The sequence below is a fragment of the Musca autumnalis genome, unplaced genomic scaffold (genome assembly GCF_047663935.1).
Source record: "Musca autumnalis isolate F117 unplaced genomic scaffold, ASM4766393v1 scaffold_4, whole genome shotgun sequence".
Lineage (NCBI taxonomy): Eukaryota > Metazoa > Arthropoda > Insecta > Diptera > Muscidae > Musca > Musca autumnalis.
In genome coordinates, this window is record NW_027411977.1 from 218,695,419 (window position 1) to 218,716,960 (window position 21,542).

At 33.7% G+C, this 21,542-nt stretch overlaps 1 protein-coding gene across 3 annotated transcripts in view; it reads right to left on the bottom strand.

The window, feature by feature from the left end:
* Positions 1 to 1,896: 1,896 nt before the first annotated feature.
* The window catches only part of dop (microtubule-associated serine/threonine (MAST) protein kinase dop), a 71,819-nt gene continuing 52,173 nt past the window's right edge, over positions 1,897 to 21,542 (bottom strand). For 2 of the 3 annotated variants that reach the window (XM_073983248.1, XM_073983249.1), the window contains exons 6-11: positions 10,433 to 10,923; positions 9,523 to 10,369; positions 8,850 to 9,457; positions 8,453 to 8,786; positions 7,169 to 8,389; positions 1,897 to 2,611 (exon numbers count right to left, since the gene is read on the bottom strand). In XM_073983248.1, coding sequence (XP_073839349.1) covers positions 2,250 to 2,611; positions 7,169 to 8,389; positions 8,453 to 8,786; positions 8,850 to 9,457; positions 9,523 to 10,369; positions 10,433 to 10,923 — 3,863 coding nt within the window. In that variant the 3' untranslated portion in view covers positions 1,897 to 2,249. The remainder of the gene's footprint in view (positions 2,612 to 7,168; positions 8,390 to 8,452; positions 8,787 to 8,849; positions 9,458 to 9,522; positions 10,370 to 10,432; positions 10,924 to 21,542) is intronic. The other variant, XM_073983250.1, reaches the window with a different exon arrangement.

Below are 21,542 nucleotides of genomic sequence, written 5' to 3' on the forward strand. Positions count from 1 at the left end.
ATTGGGGTTTTTACAAAAAAAAAAATATTTTTTTAATTTATAAGGAATTTTCTAAATTAACGATTTCTCCCCCAACTCTTCATGTAATAGCAGAGGAAAAGTTTTTCTACATTCAATTTCAATGTGGGTCCCCGAACAAACGAAAACTCTAGATATAATAGATATCAGTAAAATATCTGTTCCAAATTGGGTAAATGAAAAACATATTTTGTAGGTTATTTTGTGTCGTTTTCGAAATTAACGGATTTCTGCCCAAACTCTTCATTTAATAGCGAAGTCACCAGAGGAAAAGTTTTTCTACATCCAATTTCAATGTGGGTCCACGAACAAACGAAAACTCTAGATATAATAGATATCCGTAAAATATCTGTTCCATATTGGGTTAATGAAAAAAATATTTTGTATGTTATTTTGTGTCGTTTTCGAAATTAACGGATTTCTCCCCAAACTCTTCATTTAATAGCGAAGTCACCAGAGGAAAAGTTTTTCTAAATCAAATTTCAATGTGGGTGCCCGAACAAACGAAAACTATAGATATAATAGATATCAGTAAAATATGTATTCCAAATTGGGTAAATGAAAAACATATTTTGTAGGTTATTTTGTGTCGTTTTCGAAATTAAAGGATTTCTCCCCAAACTCTTCATTTAATAGCAAAGTCACCAGAGGAAAAGTTTTTCTACATCCAATTTCAATGTGGGTCCCCGAACAAACGAAAACTCTAGATATAATAGATATCAGTAAAATATCTATCCAAATTGGGTAAATGAAAAACATATTTTGTGGGTTATTTTGTGTCGTTTTGGAAATAGACGTATTTCTCTCCGAACTCTTCATGTAAGAGCGAAGTCGCCAGAGGAAAAGTTTTTCTACATCCAATTTCAATGTGGGTCCCCGAACAAACGAAAACTCTAGATATAATAGATACCAGTAAAATAGCTGTTCCAAATTGGGTAAATGAAAAACATATTTTGTAGGTTATTTTGTGTCGTTTTCGAAATAGACAGATAGCGAAGTCACCATTGCATTGGAAGTGATTACTTTATTCAGCTCACAATATCATGTTCTCCATCTCCTTCTCCACAAGAGTCCATATGCGCATGCTATTAGCCATGTTCGCTTTTTAGGTTAGGTTTTACAAATATTCTAGTTTGTTTTTTTAAGTTATTCAAAACATGTTGTTTGTTTTTTGTTTATTAAAATACTTGTAAGCATATTTTATTATTATTATTTTAAATATTCAAAACTTTTTAACAAAGCATTAAATTTTTGTTGTTGTTTTGCCATTTTCTTCTTCATTTTTTTGTTCTAAATTTTGTAAGCTAAACATAATTATTAATCATTTTTGTATTCTGTTTTGTTGTTTTGCTTTGTAATTTTAAATATATTGCACAAATGCACAACTCCATAGTTTAAAGGTAGGGGTGAAAGATAAATACAATACAAAAAGGCAAACATAATGGTGGAAAAAAATGAGAAAACAAAATAAAATAAAAATTACAACAGGAAACATATTTATAATAAAAGGGGAGGCTATAAAGAAAAGTTTGTTTGTTTTGCTTGTCTTAAATTTCACGGACATTTAATAAACTTACTTTTATAGGAAAGAGAGAGAGGGGGTACGTACTTTGCTGAAATATACTTATAAATTTTAAAAAGTAATTCCAAAGTATATTTTATAGTTTGTTGATTTTTTTGTTTGTTTTACGGTACGCGAAGTACTTGGTAAAGCGTTTCAAAAATTGTTTTCTCTTTTTTTCTTCTTTGTTTCTTATACTCTCTTATAAATCTCTTATATAGTAGTATTTATAATAAGTTAGAAATCTATTGTTTATAAGTTGGTTTGTTTGTTTTATGAATATGGCAATCAAAATATGTTTTGTAATAATATTTTAGTTTTGTTTTTTGTTTATATAACTGTATAGATTAAGAGTATGTATATATATCGTATAGTATGTAATAGGTTTGTTTGTTTTGCTTTGCTTTTTAATTTTGTTTAAAAATATTTTTGTTAATAATTAATTTCCTAATGAGAGAGAAAAGATAAACACTTAATAATTGTTGTTTGTTTTGTTGCTTTTAGTATTTAATTAGCAAACCCTAAATTTGTAGGAAAAATTCCATTATTTGCCAAGAGAAAATAATAGGTATTTCAAATTTGTTTGTTTCACTACCATTTTAAAAAATATAATTTTTTAACCAACAATTTTTTCGTTTTCAAATACTTTTTTTTAGTTAATTTCACATTTTTATTTCTTTTGTTTACCACCTGTTGTTGATGATGTTGTTTTTGTTGTGGCACCACCAGTCACACTTCCAGAAGAACCATGACTTGAACTTGCCGAAAATTGTTCACGTTTTGAACTTGCTGATGAAGTGGTGCTAGTTGCAGTTGTGTTTATTGGAGATTTTGATGATCTCCCCAGTTGGTGACTGCTGCTGATGCTGTTGGTGGTATTTATTTTAGTAGTTTGTTGAGAGGGTTTAGTGGTATTACTACTACTGCTGCTACAACCAATAACAGTAGTAGAAGTATGAGTAGTAGTTGTTGTATTAGTATTAGTTTGTTGCGTAGTTAATTTTGTATGTTTAGAAGCAGTATCTACAGTTGCTAGAGGGAAAGAAGAAATAGAAAAGAGAAAGAAGAAGAAATTAGAATTGAAATATTAATAAAATATGTATATAATAAAGGCAGTAGTACAAGAGTGAAGAAATTTTCCCCAAGTCTTTATTTTAGAGAGAAGTCATCAAAGCGAAAATTATTCTACATCAAATTTCAATGTGGATCACCAGTTTTTCATTATAGATAGAAGTCATCAATGGAAGAAATGTTCTACATCAAATTTCACCATAGGTCATCGAAGAAATGAAAAGTCTAGATGTAACAGATATCAGGAAAATATTTGTTCCAAAATAAGTAAAAGACATTTTTAGGTTAATTTTATACTGTTTTGGAAATTGACGGATTTCTCCCCCAAGTCTTCATTTTGGCCACAAGTCATGAATGGAAAAAATATTCTACATGAAATTTCACTATGGATCACCAAACAAACGAAAACCGTAGATACAACAGATATCCTAAAAATAGCCGTTCCAAATTGTGTAATAGTTAAAAATATTTTTTAGGTTTATATTTATAGTTTTGTCCATCAACTCTTCATTTTGAGAACTAGTCACCAATGGAAACAATGCTCTACATCAAAAATCACTATGGGTACCCAAACAAACGAAAACACTAGGTGTAATATACACCAGCAAAATATCAGTTCCAAAATGGGTAAAAGAAAACATATTTTTAGGTTATTTTGAATCGTTTTCGAAATTGACTGACATTTTAGCAACAAGTCATGAGTGGGAAAAGATTTCTACATCAAATTTCACTATAGGTCCCCGAATAAATGAAAAGTCTAGATGTAACAGATATCAGGAAAATATTTGTTCCAAAATAAGTAAGTCATTTTTAGGTTAATTTTATACTGTATTGGAAATTGGCGGATTTCTCCCCCAAGTCTTCTTTTTGGCCACAACTCATGAATGGAAAAAATATTCTACATGAAATTTCACAAAGGGTCACCGAACAAACGAAAACCGTAGATACAACAGATATCCTAAAAATAGCCGTTCCAAACTGTGTAATAGTTAAAAATATTTTTTAGGTTTATATTTATCGCTTTCGAAATTTACGGATTTGTCCACCAACTCTTCATTTTTAGAACTAGTCATCAATGGAAAAAATGTTCTACATCAAAATTCACTATGGGTACCCAAACAAACGAAAACACTACGTATAATAGACACCAGTAAAATATCAGTTCCAAAATGGGTAAAAGAAAACATATTTTTAGGTTATTTTAAATCGTTTTCGATATTGACTGATTTCTGAGCCAACTCTTCATTTTAGCAGATAAAAGATAAAAACATTGTTTTAGGTTAACTTAGCTGCTTATTCGAAATTAACGAAATTCTCCCCCAGTTTTTCATTATAGAGAGAAGTCATCAATGGAAGAAATTTTCTACAATAAATTTCACCCTCGGTTCCCGAAGAGACGAAAACTGTAGTTTCAGTAGTTATCCTGGAAACAGCTGTTCCAAATTGGGTAAAGGATAAAAATATTTTTTAGGTTAATTTAGCTGCATATTCGAAATTAACGAAATTCTCCCCCAGTTTTTTATTATAGAGAGAAGTCATCAATTGAAGAAATTTTCTACATCAAATTTCAGTATGGGTCCCCAACCAACCGAAGACTGTAGATACAACAGATATCCTGAAAATAGCTGTTCCAAATTGGGTAAAAAATAAAAATATATTTTAGGTTAATTTAGCTGCATATTCCAAATTAACGAAATTCTCCCCCAGTTTTTCATTATAGAGAGAAGTCATCAATGGAAGAAATTTTCTACAATAAATTTCACCCTAGGTTCCCGAACAGACAAAAACTGTAGTTTCAGTAGATATCCTGAAAATAGCTATTCCAAATTGGGTAAAAGATAAAAATATTTTTTAGGTTAATTTAGCTGCATATTCGAAATTAAAGGAATTCTCCCGCAGTTTTTCATTATAGATAGAAGTCATCAATGGAAGAAATGTTCTACATCAAATTTCACCATAGGTCATCAAAGAAATGAAAACACTAGTTATAATAGACACCAGTAAAATATCAGTTCCAAAATGGGTAAAAGAAAACATATTTTTAGGTTATTTTGAATTGTTTTCGAAATTGACTGATTTCTGCACCAAAACTTCATTTTAGCAACAAGTCATGAATGAAATAGATTTCTACATCAAATTTCACTATAGGTCGCCGAATAAATGAAAAGTCTAGATGTAACAAATATCAGGAAAATATCTGTTCCAAAATAAGTAAAAGTCATTTTAAGTTAATTTTATACTGTTTCGAAAATTGACGGATTTCTCCCCCAAGTCTTCATTTTGGCCACAAGTCATGAATGGAAAAAATATTCTGCATGAAATTTCACAAAGGGTCACCGAACAAACGAAAACCGTAGATGCAACAGATATCCTAAAAATAGCCCTTCCAAATTGTGTAATAGTTAAAAATATTTTTTAGGTTTATATTTATCGTTTTCGAAATTTACGGATTTTTTTCCACCAACTCTTCATTTTGTCAACAAGTCATCAATGGAAAAAATGTTCTACATCAAAATTCACCATAGGTTATCAAACAAACGAAAACACTAGGTATAATAGACACCAATAAAATATCAGTTCCAAAATGGGTAAAAGAAAACATATTTTTAGGTTATTTTGAATCGTTCTCGAAACACTTCATTTTAGCAACAAGTCATGAAAAGATTTCTACATCAAATTTCACTATAGGTCCCCGAATAAATGAAAAGTCTAGATGTAACAGATATCAGGAAAATATATGTTCCAAAATAAGAAAAAGTCATATTGAGGTTAATTTTATACTGTTTTGGAAATTGACGGATTTCTCTCCCAAGTCTTCATTTTGGCCACAAGTCATGAATGGAAAAGATGTTCTACATGAAATTTCACTATGGATCACCGAACAAACGAAAACCTAAAAATGGCCTTCCCAAATTGTGTAATAGTTTAAAATATTTTTTAGGTTTATATTTATCGTTTTCGATATTTACGGATTTGTCCACCAACTCTTCATTTTGTGAACAAGTCATCAATGAAAAAATGTTCTACATCAAAATTCACTATGGGTAGCCAAACAAACGAAAACACTACGTATAATAGATACATGTAAAATATCAGTTCCAAAATGGGTAAAAGAAAACATATTTTTAGGTTATTTTGAATCGTTTCCTAATTTGACTGATTTCTGCATCAACTCTTCATTTTAGCAACAAGTCATGAATGGAAAAGATGTCTACATCAAATTTCACTATAGATCGCCGAATAAATGAAAAGTCTAGATGTAACAGATATCAGGAAAATATCTGTTCCAATAAGTAAAAGTAATTTTTAGGTTAATTTTATACTGTTTTGGAAATTAACAGATTTCTCCCCCAAGTCTTCACTTTGGCCACAAGTCATGAATGGAAGAAATGTTCTACATCAAATTTCACCATAGGTCATCGAAGAAATGAAAACTGTATATATAACAAATATCACAAAAATATCTGTTCCAAATTGGACAAAAATATTTTTTAGGTTATTTTTGTTTCAATTTCGAAATAGACGGAATTTTCCCCTAAGACTGCATTTTTGAGATAAGTCATCAATGGAAAAGATTTTCTACACTGAATTTCACTATGGGTCCCCGAACAAACGAAAACTGTAGATTTGATAGATGTCATAAAAATATCTGTCCCAAATTGGTTAAAAGATAAAGCTATTTTTAGGATAATTTTGTAACGTTTATGAAATTGGCAGAATTCTTATCTATCTCTTCATTTTAGAGTTAAGTCATCAATGGAAAATTTTTTCTACATCAAATTTCACTAGGGGTTCCCGAACAAAAGATATCGATATATTCAAGAGGATGGCATAAAAATATAGCTGTTAAATTGGGTGGTAAAAGCCAAAAAATTAAATTTGTTGGTTAATTTTGAACTATTTTCGAAGTTGGTTAAAATCTACACAATGCTTAATGTTAAAAGAAAAAGAAATTTTGTAGACATAAGAGTTGGCATTATAAATCCTGGTCCAATGGTCTGTTCCAGAACTGCAAAGATCTACTAATTTGAACTATTATTTCCGATAACATAAAGGAAAAAATGTTTTCGTAGTAAAAAATAGTAGCTTCTTGCATGTTCTGGAACAGACCATAAGTTAGGGTTTTTTACAAAACAATGGGGGTTATCATGAACGGCAATTCTCAGTGAATTTTTTTACTTTCTCCCTTAAGTTGCAACGGCGGAAAAACAAAACTCACGGGGAAATTTCATTCATTATAACCCCCAATTTTTTTTTTTTATTTCGAAGTAATTCTTTATTCTTTCAACTATGTTGCCATGCTTTTGAAAAGAAGAAGATAAAATACAAAAGGAAGAAAAAGCATAGAACTTATTTACAAAACTTGTGACATCCAAAATCATCTACAAAACATCTCTGGCCTACTTCCATTATACCCTTTTTTAGAAATCTATATCAACCATGGTTTAACTTTTTCTTCTTCCACATTCGACCCCAGACTACTCTGAAGAAAATAAAAAACTGCAATAATTTACTTACTGCTTTCGTTGCATTTCGTTTTATTTCCGCCATCTTTAGTTCCCGACGCTGTTGAAGTCGCCATTGATGATGGTGATGAACTGATATCCATTTTATTATCCCCTTGCTGTTGTTGTTGCTGCTGCTTATCTTTATCCCTTTCATTCAAAGGTTCATCACCACCGGTGCCGCCCTCATGATGTTCAGCTATGGTTTGCATCATAAATCCCGGTGTTGTAGATTCCGATGTACTGGTGGGTGAATCTTTCTCTTCAGCAATGCGAGGTAACATCATTTCACCAGGTAATACCATACCGGATGGTGTACTTACTAGAGCAGATGGATTAGTAGAATTAGAACTAGCAGAACTTTGTGAAATATCACACATAATAGTATCTTCAATAATGGTATTGTTGGTGCAGGTGGTGGTGTTGTTCGAGTTGAGGCTCGAATTAGAGGATGATGATAAATGTTGTTCGCACTGTTCAATCAAACGACTACAAGCTGATGATGTAGAAGACAAGGTGGTGGAGGATAAGGTGGTAGATTGTTGTGAATAATGTGCGGCGGTTATAGGTGGTAACGTGGTATTATTTAATCCTGTTCCAACTGCTGCCGCACCACTTGCCATAGGAACACAAGCATTATTTGGATTGTTGGGACCTGAAGTATTATTTGTCGCCGCATTGTTGTTGTTATTAGGACGCCATACTCCACCAATAACCCTTTGTGGTTGTTTTATGGGTGGCGAACAACATAGTGGAGAAATCAAGGTGCATTTTGTTTCTGCACTACGTGGATGCAAACGATCTGGTGACAGGGCTCGTCGTAGCAATGGTGAGCTGGGCTCTGATGATTTTGTGCGCACAAAACCAGTCTTCTTTGAACCTGCCGTTACCGTCTGTACCACTGGCAATGATCCACCTGGACTATACGACTGTGTTGTATTCGAAGAACCTGGCTGATGGCCAATCAACGGAAAGGCCAGCGGCGATGGGGACCGTGTGGGCGAAGAAGGTAATGGTGATGGTGAAGGTGTTCTAGCCAACGGTGATAGTGGAATATGACCTACAGATTTACGGCGATTAGGCATGGATGCTGTGGAATTTGTATGTAAAGATTTAACACCTGAACCAGTGGGACAAACGGTAGTGTTACCAGCACAACCAGTGTGTAGCTTGTGTTTCAGCCCATGTAGAGTTGAGGGTCGTTGATACAATTGTGGCACCGATGTTGGTGAAACTAAGAGGCGGATGTAGGGAATTAAGAAAGTTTAAAGTGTTAAAAAATTCTAAAAAAGCAAACCTGGTATATTGCCGATAGCGCCCACAACGGGAGCCCCTCCTGCAGTGGCTGCTCCACTAACTGAACCTGCAATTGGTAATAGTACTGCATTCGAAGTGCTAACAAATCCTACACCGGTGTTATTGCCGGGACCAGAAACATTGTTGGCAGCCGCCGCACCACCACCCGTTGGTGTATTGGGAGAGGATGATGAAGGTGATGTTGATTGCGATGAGGTGGCCGCTGATTGACAACAACTACTACTATGATATGATGAATCCAAAGGAGATAAATTCCTACCAATGGCGGAACCCACAGCTGAGGGTGTTGTGGGAGAATTTATGCCAGCAGCCATCTGCAAGGAAAGAACAACAAGTAATTAATTGAAAACCCGATTAGAATTGAAAAAAAAACTCACCTGCTGTATTTCCGCCGAGGCTCTCTTATTGCTAATGCGTCTAAACAATGAAGTTTTCCTTTTCTTATCATGCTCCTTCTTGGTTTGTTTCTTTTGACGATTAACACCCTTTTTGGCCAGCTTACTTTGCATCAAATCCCGCTTGCGTCCACCACTTTGAATGCTGGTATGTTCTAAGGGTGTGGCCCTCAGGGTGACATGTTCACCACCACTTAACAACAACTGCAAGACCTGAGTATGGAACAGACCTTGCACCGTTTCACCATTAACATGTGTTATAAGATCAGCTGGTCTAAGGCCAGCCTCAAAAGCAGGACTACCCTCATCCACCGCCATTACTAAGTGATGCATGGTATAGAAATCGGTATCGCCATAATACACACGTATTGTGTGTACCGTGAAACCAAAACCACGTGGACCACGCCTAATAATAATCGGTGGCTTGAGATTTGTAACCAAGGGTGAAAGTTCACGGCAGGGTGAGGTGTCTCGTGATGAGGCGGTGCTAGAACCTCCACCGCCACCACCAGCACCGGCTGTTACACTGCTGGGAGATTGTATGCCAGCTGTGATGTTGCACAATTGTTGGGCCAACTGGACATTGTCAACTAAAAGAAAACAGAAAATATAGTTGGGAATGAAATCCCCACTATCACCATCATATTATACTTACTGGCTGATGACATTAACGATAGACCCAATGCAGAGGCTGATTTCACAATGGACGAACGAGAACGATGATTTTTCGTGGCGGCAATGTGACTATCAATGGACTTTTGATGTTGCAATGCCAATGGCGATTGTTCTCGTGTATTCTCGGCCGATGAAGAGCCGCCACTTATGGTCTCATCTTCTATCGATATTGAGAATCTTGGCAATATATCACGGGCACATACACCCTTACGTTTACGTGCTATTTGAGGTGAGAAATCATCACTGTCTGTCTGTGATGATTCCGGTGTACTGCGTGCTAACTTATGAGTATCGGCAAGTTTACGTTCGGTGGTTATTGTTGAAATAAAAGAAGGATTTGCAGTTTTTATTGTTGCTATTGTTGTTGTTGTACTTGAGGTGGTGTTGGTGGACGAAGTTGTGTTATTTGTTGATTTTGTATCCACTACCGATACGGCAGCCGTTGTTGAACAGCTACTTGCAGTTGAAGAACCAGAATTAGTTTGAGATTTATTTGAGGAAATGGTGGTGGTTTGTTGTTGTTGTCCCACTTCAACGGGAGCATTGACCATGGCTGCTGGTGGTGTTGCTGGTGTGGTAATTATTGTTGTAGTATTTGGTGGCATACTGTGGCGATGGTGATGTCTTTCCGGCTTAATGGGTTGTAAAGCCAAACTATTGTGTTGCTGCTGGTGTTGGCTGGACGGGAGATTTGCCCCTCCCGGTTGTCGCAAGAACTGATTTAACAAACGCAGTTCATTGTCATTGCCAATGGTAACGTTGTGCAATAATTCTGGTAAATAGTCTGCATCTGGGGTTGAGGGAACCTTAACACAGGTTGTGGAGAGCTAAAAAATATAGAAAATTGAACTCAAAAAGTTTTTAAAGAATAAAATCATTTTCATTCTAACCTCAATTTTCCTCAACTGTGGTGTGGTCAATACCTTATTGACCATATGTTGATTTATTGTACTAATTGTTGTTATACTGTTGTTGCTGCTACTACTGCCGCTGTTGGCAGCAGCCAATGGTGCTGAAACTTTACGACACTTGGCCACTGAATCCACAGTATTTGTGGGTGATGAAGAACTTTCTGTAACCATTAATTTAGTTTCTGTTTTTGTTGTTGTCGATGTCGTTGATGATGCTGTAATTGTTGTGGTCGTCAATGTACCACCTGTTGTTGTTTGTTGCACCGTTGTTGTAGCAGCAGTTGGATTATTTTGTGATGTTGAAGAGGCCACAGATGTTGTCGACGAAGCCGATGTGGTACGTGACCATGAATAATGTTGCTTGCGATATTGTGGTGTATACGAAGAGAAGGAACCAAAAACAGGTGTATCATCTGTATCGTCAGTATCTTCTTCACCACCCAAATCGTGATTATAACGATCCATGCGTGCTGTAATGTAAGGAAAAGTAGGTAGAAATTAAATAAACTGTTAAAGATTTTTTTAAGTCCTTGGGTAAGGGATATTTGTAGATGAAGTAACGCCAGAGATTTCTTTTGTTTGGGGACCCCCTCTTGTGGAATTTGATGTACAAACTGTCAACAGCTTTTTTGATGTTTGGTTAATGGAATTTTAGTATGTGAAGCAAATCTAGAGATTTATTTTCTTTAGGGACCTATAGTAATATGTGATGTAGAATATAATTCCCATTGACACTATTCCTCTAGAGTTATGTTTTCTTGGAGAAAATGTCCCGATTTGAAAAACATTCAAACTTCACCGACAAATTTTGACAAATTGTGAACTTCTTATTTTGATCTTTGGGTAAGGGATTTTGTTAGATGCAGCAAAGCTAGAGATTTCTTTTGTTCGAGGGCCTATAGTGAAATTTAATGTAGAATATATTTCCCATTGGCACTACACTCTAAGTTATGTTTTCTTAAACAAAATGTCCCGAATCCGAAAACGTACAAAATTCACCAACAAATATTGTTTTTTTACTCATCGCATTCAGATAGTTTCTGGTGAATGGGTCATAGATACAAATAAATTTTGTTAGGTGAATAATAGTGAAATTTTGTGTAGAATTTTGCCTCCATTGATCCCAAAGTCCAAAAATAGCGTACAATGCGTCAGTTTGCCATTATTCTAAATTGCAACGCACTAAAGTTGTTTATGGGCAACTTGCCATCGATAATGATATTTTCTGGAAGATGGAACATAGATAAAGATATTTTTTACATAGTGGCCCATAGTGAAATGTTGTCTAGAACATTTGCTCCATTGACATCAAGCTTCCAAAACCAAATACTATGGCTCAATTTGAAATATTTCAAAAATTCAAAAAAAAAAAAAATATTTGTTTATAGGCAAAATATAATCTAACCTGCATTTTCTGGAAGATGGATAATAGCTACAGCTATATTCTATTCAGTGACTCAGATTAAAATTATGTATAGAACATTTGTTCCATTGACACCAACCGCCTAAAACCACGTACAGTGGGTCAATTTGCCTTTATTCTGAAATTTAACAAAATAAAATACTTTATAGACAAATTGTCGTTGATGCTGAAATTTTCGAGAAGATGGGTCATAGTTACAGCTTTCTTTTACTCAGTGACTCATAGTGGAAAATTGTGTAGAATCTTTGTTCCATTGATACCAACCACCTTAGACAGAGTTCTGTGGGACAATTTGGCATTTTTCTAAATTGCAACAAACCTACAATTTTTGTAGGCAAATTGTTCCCGATACTGGCATTTTTTGGAAGATGGGTAATAGTTACAGCTATTTTGTACTCTATGACCCTTAGTGAAATTTTGTGTAGAATATTGATACCAACCTCCTAAAACCACGTTCAACAGCCAAATTTTAAATGCCAAAAAATGAATATTTATGAGGCAAATTGCCACCGATATTGTAATTTTCAGGAAGATGGGTAATAGCTACAGCCATTTTTTACTCAGTGACTCATAGTGAAATTTTGTGTAGAACCTTTGCCTCATTGACACCAAAGTCCTAAAACTACTTCCAATGGGTCAATTTGTCATTATCCCAAAATCAAATAAAATAAAAATTATTATTTAGAGACAAATTGTCACCGATACTGCAATTTTCTGGAAGATGGGTAATAGCTGCAGCCATTTTTTACTCAGTGACTCATAGTGAAATTTTGTGTAGAACCTTTGCCTCATTGACACCAAAGTCCTAAAACTACTTCCAATGGGTCTATTTGTCACTATTACAAAATCAAATAAAATAAAAATTATTATTAGGAGACAAATTGCCACCGATACTGTAACTTTCTGGAAGATGGGTCATAGCTATAGCCATTTTTTACTCACTGACTCATAGTGAAATTTCCAATGGGTAAATTTGTCATTATTCCAAAATCAAATAAAATAAAAATTATTATTTAGAGACAAATTTCCAACGATACTGAGATTTTCTGGAGGATGGGTCATAGCTACAGCCATTTTTTACTCAGTGACTCATAGTGAAAATTTGTTTAGAACCTTTGCCTCATTGACACCAAAGTCCTAAAACTACTTCCAATGGGTAAATTTGTCATTATTCCAAAATCAAATAAAATAAAAATTATTATTTAGAGACAAATTTCCAACGATACTGAGATTTTCTGGAAGATGGGTCATAGCTACAGCCATTTTTTACTCAGTGACTCATAGTGAAATTTTGTGTAGAACCTTTGCCTCATTGACACCGAAGTCCTAAAACTACTTCCAATGGGTCAATTTGTCATTATTCCAAAATCAAATAAAATAAAAATTATTATTTAGAGACAAATTTCCAACGATACTGAGATTTTCTGGAAGATGGGTCATAGCTACAGCCATTTTTTACTCAGTGACTCATAGTGAAATTTTGTGTAGAACCTTTGCCTCATTGACACCAAAGCCCTAAAACTACTTCCAATGTGTCAATTTGTCATTATCCCAAAATCAAATAAAATAAAAATTATTATTTAGAGACAAATTGCACTGATACTGTAATTTTCAGGAAGATGGGTAATAGCTACAAATGTTTGTTACTCTGAAACTCATAGCGAAATTTTGTGTAGAACTTTTGTTCCATTGACACCAACCTCCTAAAACCACGTACAGTGGGTCAATTTGCCATTATTTTAAAATGCAACAAAATAAAAATAGTTTATAGACAAATTTTCACCGATACTGAAACCTTCTGGAAGATGGGTCATAGTTACGGCTATTTTCCACTCAGTGATTGATAGTGAAATTTTGTGTAGAAAATCTATTCCATTGATCCGAACCTCCTTAGACGAAGTTTTGTGGGTCAATTTGACATATTTCAAATTGCAAACAAAAAAATATATTTTTGTAAGCAAATTTCCATCGATACTGAGATTTTCTGGAAGATGGGACATAGCTACAAATGTTTGTTACTCGGAGACTCATAGCAAAATTTTGTCTAGAACATTTGTTCCATTGACACCAACCTCCTAAAACCACGTACAGTGGGTCAATTTGTCATTATTTTAAAATGCAACAAAATAAAAATATTTTGTAAAAAAATTTTCACCGATACTGAAATCTTCTGGAAGATGGGTCATAGTTACGGCTATTTTCCACTCAGTGATTGATAGTGAAATTTTGTGTAGAAAATCTATTCCATTGATCCGAACCTCCTTAGACGAAGTTTTGTGGGTCAATTTGACATATTTCAAATTGCAAACAAAAAAATATATTTTTGTAAGCAAATTTCCATCGATACTGAGATTTTCTGGAAGATGGGTAATAGCTACAAATGTTTGTTACTCTGAAACTCATAGCGAAATTTTGTGTAGAACTTTTGTTCCATTGACACCAACCTCCTAAAACCACGTACAGTGGGTCAATTTGCCATTATTTTAAAATACAACAAAATGAAAATATTTTATAGACAAATTTTCTCCGATGCTGAAACCTTCTGGAAGATGCGTCATAGTTACGGCTATTCTCCACTCAGTGATTGATAGTGAAATTTTGTGTAGAAAATTTATTCCATTGATAACAACCTCCTTAGACGAAGTTCTGTGGGTCAATTTGACATATTTCTAATTGCAAACAAAAAAAAATATATTTTTGTAAGCAAATTTCCATCGATACTGAGATACCTCCTAAAACCACATTCAATAGCCGAAATTTAAATTCAAAAAAAATGTATATTTATGAGGCAAATTGCCAGCGATACTGTAATTTTCAGGAAGATGGGTAATAGCTACAGCCATTTTTTACTCAGTGACTCATAGTGAAATTTTGTGTAGAACCTTTGCCTCATTGACACCAAAGTCCTAAAACTACTTCCAATGGGTCAATTTGTCATTATTCCAAAATCAAATAAAATAAAAATTATTAGTTAGAGAGAAATTGCCACCGATACTGAGATTTTCTGGAAGATGGTCATAGCTACAGCCATTTTTTACTCAGTGACTCATAGTGAAAATTTGTGTAGAACCTTTGCCTCATTGACACCAAAGTCCTAAAAATGCTTCCAATGGGTCAATTTGTCATTATTCCAAAATCAAATAAAATAAAAATTATTATTAGGAGACGAATTGCCACCGATACTGAGATTTTTTGGAAAATGGTTCATAGCTAAAGACATTTTTTACTCACTGACTCATAGTGAAATTTTGTGTAGAACCTTTGCCTCATTGACACCAAAGTCCTAAAACTACTTCCAATGGGTCAATTTGTCATTATCCCAAAATCAAATAAAATAAAAATTATTATTTAGAGACAAACTGCCACCGATACTGTAATTTTCTGGAAGATGGGTCATAGCTACAGCCATTTTTTACTCAGTGACTCATAGTGAAATTTTGTGTAGAACCTTTGCCTCATTGACACCAAACTTCTAAAACTACTTCCAATGGGTCAATTTGTCATTATCCCAAAATTAAATAAAATAAAAATTATTATTTAGAGACAAATTGTCACCGACACTGAGATTTTCTGGAAGATGGGTCATAGCTACAAATGTTTGTTACCCTGAGACTCATAGCAAATTTTGTGTAGAACATTTGTTCCACTGACACCAACCTCTTTAAACCACGTTTAATAGCCGAATTTAAAATTAAAAAATGTATATTTATGACGCAAATTGCCACTGGTACTGTAATTTTCAGGAAGATGGGTAATAGCTGCAGCCATTTTTTTACTTAGTGACTCATAGTGAAATTTTGTGTAGAACCTTTGCCTCATTGAATCCAAAGTCCTAAAACTACTTCCAATGGGTCAATTTGTCATTATCCCAAAATCATATAAAATAAAAATTATTATTTAGAGGCAAATTGTCACCGATACTGAGATTTTCTGGAAGATGGGTCATAGCTATAGCCATTTTTTACTCAGTGACTCATAGTGAAATTTTGTGTAGAACCTTTGCCTCATTGACACCAAAGTCCTAAAACTACTTCCAATGGGTCAATTTGACATTATCCAAAAATCAAATAAAAAATATTATTTAGAGACAAATTGCCACCGATACTGCAATTTTCTGGAAGATGGGTCATAGCTACAGCCATTTTTTACTCAGTGACTCATAGTGAAATTTTGTGTAGAACCTTTGCCTCATTGACACCAAAGTCCTAAAACTACTTCCAATGGGTAAATTTGTCATTATTCCAAAATCAAATAAAATAAAAATTATTATTTAGAGACAAATTTCCAACGATACTGAGATTTTCTGGAAGATGGGTCATAGCTACTGTCATTTTTTACTCAGTGACTCATAGTGAAAATTTGTGTAGAACCTTTGCCTCCTTGACACCAAAGTCCTAAAACTACTTCCAATGGGTCAATTTGTCATTATTCCAAAATCAAATAAAATAAAAATTATTTTTTAGAGACAAATTGCCACCGATACTGAGATTTTCTGGAAGATGGGTCATAGCTACAGCCATTTTTTACTCAGTGACTCATAGTGAAATTTTGTGTAGAACCTTTGCCTCATTGACACCAAAGTCCTAAAACTACTTCCAATGGGTCTATTTGTCACTATTACAAAATCAAATAAAATAAAAATTATTATTAGGAGACAAATTGCCACCGATACTGTAACTTTCTGGAAGATGGGTCATAGCTATAGCCATTTTTTACTCACTGACTCATAGTGAAATTTCCAATGGGTAAATTTGTCATTATTCCAAAATCAAATAAAATAAAAATTATTATTTAGAGACAAATTTCCAACGATACTGAGATTTTCTGGAGGATGGGTCATAGCTACAGCCATTTTTTACTCAGTGACTCATAGTGAAAATTTGTTTAGAACCTTTGCCTCATTGACACCAAAGTCCTAAAACTACTTCCAATGGGTAAATTTGTCATTATTCCAAAATCAAATAAAATAAAAATTATTATTTAGAGACAAATTTCCAACGATACTGAGATTTTCTGGAAGATGGGTCATAGCTACAGCCATTTTTTACTCAGTGACTCATAGTGAAATTTTGTGTAGAACCTTTGCCTCATTGACACCGAAGTCCTAAAACTACTTCCAATGGGTCAATTTGTCATTATTCCAAAATCAAATAAAATAAAAATTATTACTAGGAGACAAATTGCCACCGATACTGTAACTTTCTGGAAGATGGGTCATAGCTGTAGCCATTTTTTACTTAGTGAAATTTTGTGTAGAACCTTTGCCTCATTGACACCAAAGTCCTAAAACTACTTCCAATGGGTAAATTTGTCCTTATTCCAAAATCAAATAAAATAAAAATTATTATTTAGAGACAAATTTCCAACGATACTGAGATTTTCTGGAAGATGGGTCATAGCTACTGTCATTTTTTACTCAGTGACTCATAGTGAAATTTTGTGTAGAACCTTTGCCTCCTTGACACCAAAGTCCTAAAACTACTTCCAATGGGTCAATTTGTCATTATTCCAAAATCAAATAAAATAAAAATTATTACTAGGAGACAAATTGCCACCGATACTGTAACTTTCTGGAAGATGGGTCATAGCTGTAGCCATTTTTTACTTAGTGAAATTTTGTGTAGAACCTTTGCCTCATTGACACCAAAGTCCTAAAACTACTTCCAATGGGTAAATTTGTCATTATTCCAAAATCAAATAAAATAAAAATTATTATTTAGAGACAAATTTCCAACGATACTGAGATTTTCTGGAAGATGGGTCATAGCTACTGTCATTTTTTACTCAGTGACTCATAGTGAAATTTTGTGTAGAACCTTTGCCTCCTTGACACCAAAGTCCTAAAAATACTTCCAGTGGGTCAATTTGTCATTATTCCAAAATCAAATAAAATAAAAATTATTTTTTAGAGACAAATTGCCACCGATACTGAGATTTTCTGGAAGATGGGTCATAGCTACAGCCATTTTTTACTCAGTGACTCATAGTGAAATTTTGTGTAGAACCTTTGCCTCATTGACACCAAAGTCCTAAAAATGCTTCCAATGGGTCAATTTGTCATTATTCCAAAATCAAATAAAATAAAAATTATTATTAGGAGACGAATTGCCACCGATACTGAGATTTTTTGGAAAATGGTTCATAGCTAAAGACATTTTTTACTCACTGACTCATAGTGAAATTTTGTGTAGAACCTTTGCCTCATTGACACCAAAGTCCTAAAACTACTTCCAATGGGTCAATTTGTCATTATCCCAAAATCAAATAAAATAAAAATTATTATTTAGAGACAAACTGCCACCGATACTGTAATTTTCTGGAAGATGGGTCATAGCTACAGCCATTTTTTACTCAGTGACTCATAGTGAAATTTTGTGTAGAACCTTTGCCTCATTGACACCAAACTTCTAAAACTACTTCCAATGGGTCAATTTGTCATTATCCCAAAATTAAATAAAATAAAAATTATTATTTAGAGACAAATTGTCACCGACACTGAGATTTTCTGGAAGATGGGTCATAGCTACAAATGTTTGTTACCCTGAGACTCATAGCAAATTTTGTGTAGAACATTTGTTCCACTGACACCAACCTCTTTAAACCACGTTTAATAGCCGAATTTAAAATTAAAAAATGTATATTTATGACGCAAATTGCCACTGGTACTGTAATTTTCAGGAAGATGGGTAATAGCTGCAGCCATTTTTTTACTTAGTGACTCATAGTGAAATTTTGTGTAGAACCTTTGCCTCATTGAATCCAAAGTCCTAAAACTACTTCCAATGGGCCAATTTGTCATTATCCCAAAATCATATAAAATAAAAATTATTATTTAGAGGCAAATTGTCACCGATACTGAGATTTTCTGGAAGATGGGTCATAGCTATAGCCATTTTTTACTCAGTGACTCATAGTGAAATTTTGTGTAGAACCTTTGCCTCATTGACACCAAAGTCCTAAAACTACTTCCAATGGGTCAATTTGACATTATCCAAAAATCAAATAAAAAATATTATTTAGAGACAAATTGCCACCGATACTGCAATTTTCTGGAAGATGGGTCATAGCTACAGCCATTTTTTACTCAGTGACTCATAGTGAAATTTTGTGTAGAACCTTTGCCTCATTGACACCAAAGTCCTAAAACTACTTCCAATGGGTAAATTTGTCATTATTCCAAAATCAAACAAAATTAAAATTATTATTTAGAGACAAATTTCCAACGATACTGAGATTTTCTGGAAGATGGGTCATAGCTACTGTCATTTTTTACTCAGTGACTCATAGTGAAAATTTGTGTAGAACCTTTGCCTCCTTGACACCAAAGTCCTAAAACTACTTCCAATGGGTCAATTTGTCATTATTCCAAAATCAAATAAAATAAAAATTATTTTTTAGAGACAAATTGCCACCGATACTGAGATTTTCTGGAAGATGGGTCATAGCTACAGCCATTTTTTACTCAGTGACTCATAGTGAAATTTTGTGTAGAACCTTTGCCTCATTGACACCAAAGTCCTAAAACTACTTCCAATGGGTCTATTTGTCACTATTACAAAATCAAATAAAATAAAAATTATTATTAGGAGACAAATTGCCATCGATACTGTAACTTTCTGGAAGATGGGTCATAGCTATAGCCATTTTTTACTCACTGACTCATAGTGAAATTTCCAATGGGTAAATTTGTCATTATTCCAAAATCAAATAAAATAAAAATTATTATTTAGAGACAAATTTCCAACGATACTGAGATTTTCTGGAGGATGGGTCATAGCTACAGCCATTTTTTACTCAGTGACTCATAGTGAAAATTTGTTTAGAACCTTTGCCTCATTGACACCAAAGTCCTAAAACTAATTCCAATGGGTAAATTTGTCATTATTCCAAAATCAAATAAAATAAAAATTATTATTTAGAGACAAATTTCCAACGATACTGAGATTTTCTGGAAGATGGGTCATAGCTACAGCCATTTTTTACTCAGTGACTCATAGTGAAATTTTGTGTAGAACCTTTGCCTCATTGACACCGAAGTCCTAAAACTACTTCCAATGGGTCAATTTGTCATTATTCCAAAATCAAATAAAATAAAAATTATTATTTAGAGACAAATTTCCAACGATACTGAGATTTTCTGGAAGATGGGTCATAGCTACAGCCATTTTTTACTCAGTGACTCATAGTGAAATTTTGTGTAGAACCTTTGCCTCATTGACACCAAAGCCCTAAAACTACTTCCAATGTGTCAATTTGTCATTATCCCAAAATCAAATAAAATAAAAATTATTATTTAGAGACAAATTGCACTGATACTGTAATTTTCAGGAAGATGGGTAATAGCTACAAATGTTTGTTACTCTGAAACTCATAGCGAAATTTTGTGTAGAACTTTTGTTCCATTGACACCAACCTCCTAAAACCACGTACAGTGGGTCAATTTGCCATTATTTTAAAATGCAACAAAATAAAAATAGTTTATAGACAAATTTTCACCGATACTGAAACCTTCTGGAAGATGGGTCATAGTTACGGCTATTTTCCACTCAGTGATTGATAGTGAAATTTTGTGTAGAAAATCTATTCCATTGATCCGAACCTCCTTAGACGAAGTTTTGTGGGTCAATTTGACATATTTCAAATTGCAAACAAAAAAATATATTTTTGTAAGCAAATTTCCATCGATACTGAGATTTTCTGGAAGATGGGACATAGCTACAAATGTTTGTTACTCGGAGACTCATAGCAAAATTTTGTCTAGAACATTTGTTCCATTGACACCAACCTCCTAAAACCACGTACAGTGGGTCAATTTGTCATTATTTTAAAATGCAACAAAATAAAAATATTTTGTAAAAAAATTTTCACCGATACTGAAATCTTCTGGAAGATGGGTCATAGTTACGGCTATTTTCCACTCAGTGATTGATAGTGAAATTTTGTGTAGAAAATTTATTCCATTGATACCAACCTCCTTAGACGAAGTTTTGTGGGTCAATTTGACATATTTCTAATTGCAAACAAAAAAAATATATTTTTGAAAGCAAATTTCCATCGATACTGAGATTTTCTGGAAGATGGGTCATAGCTACAAATGTTTGTTACTCTGAGACTCATAGCAAAATTTTGTGTAGAACATTTGTTCCATTGACACCAACCTCCTAAAACCACGTACAGTGGGTCAATTTGCCATTATTTTAAAATGCAACAAGATAAAAATATTTTATAGACAAATTTTCACCGATGCTGAAACCTTATGGAAGATGGGTCATAGTTACGGCTATCTTCCACTCAGTGATTGATAGTGAAATTTTGTGTAGAAAATTTATTCCATTGATAACAACCTCCTAAAACCAAGTACAATGGGTCAATTAGTCATTATTCCCAAATGCAAAAAAAATAAAAATATGTTTTATGGGCAAATTGTATTGTTACTTTCTGGAATATGGTTCGAAGCAAACGATATTTTTTACCCAGTGATTCATTGTGAAACTTTGTGTAGAAAATTTCTTTCATTGTCACTAATATCCTAAAAGCACGTACAATGGCTTTCATGAACATAAAATCCCCTCATCACGTATTATTTTAACATGTTTAAAAAGGGCCAAATTTACCCCCACTTTACCCCGCTAGAGTATCTAGATATTCTGCAAAAAAATCCTAGAA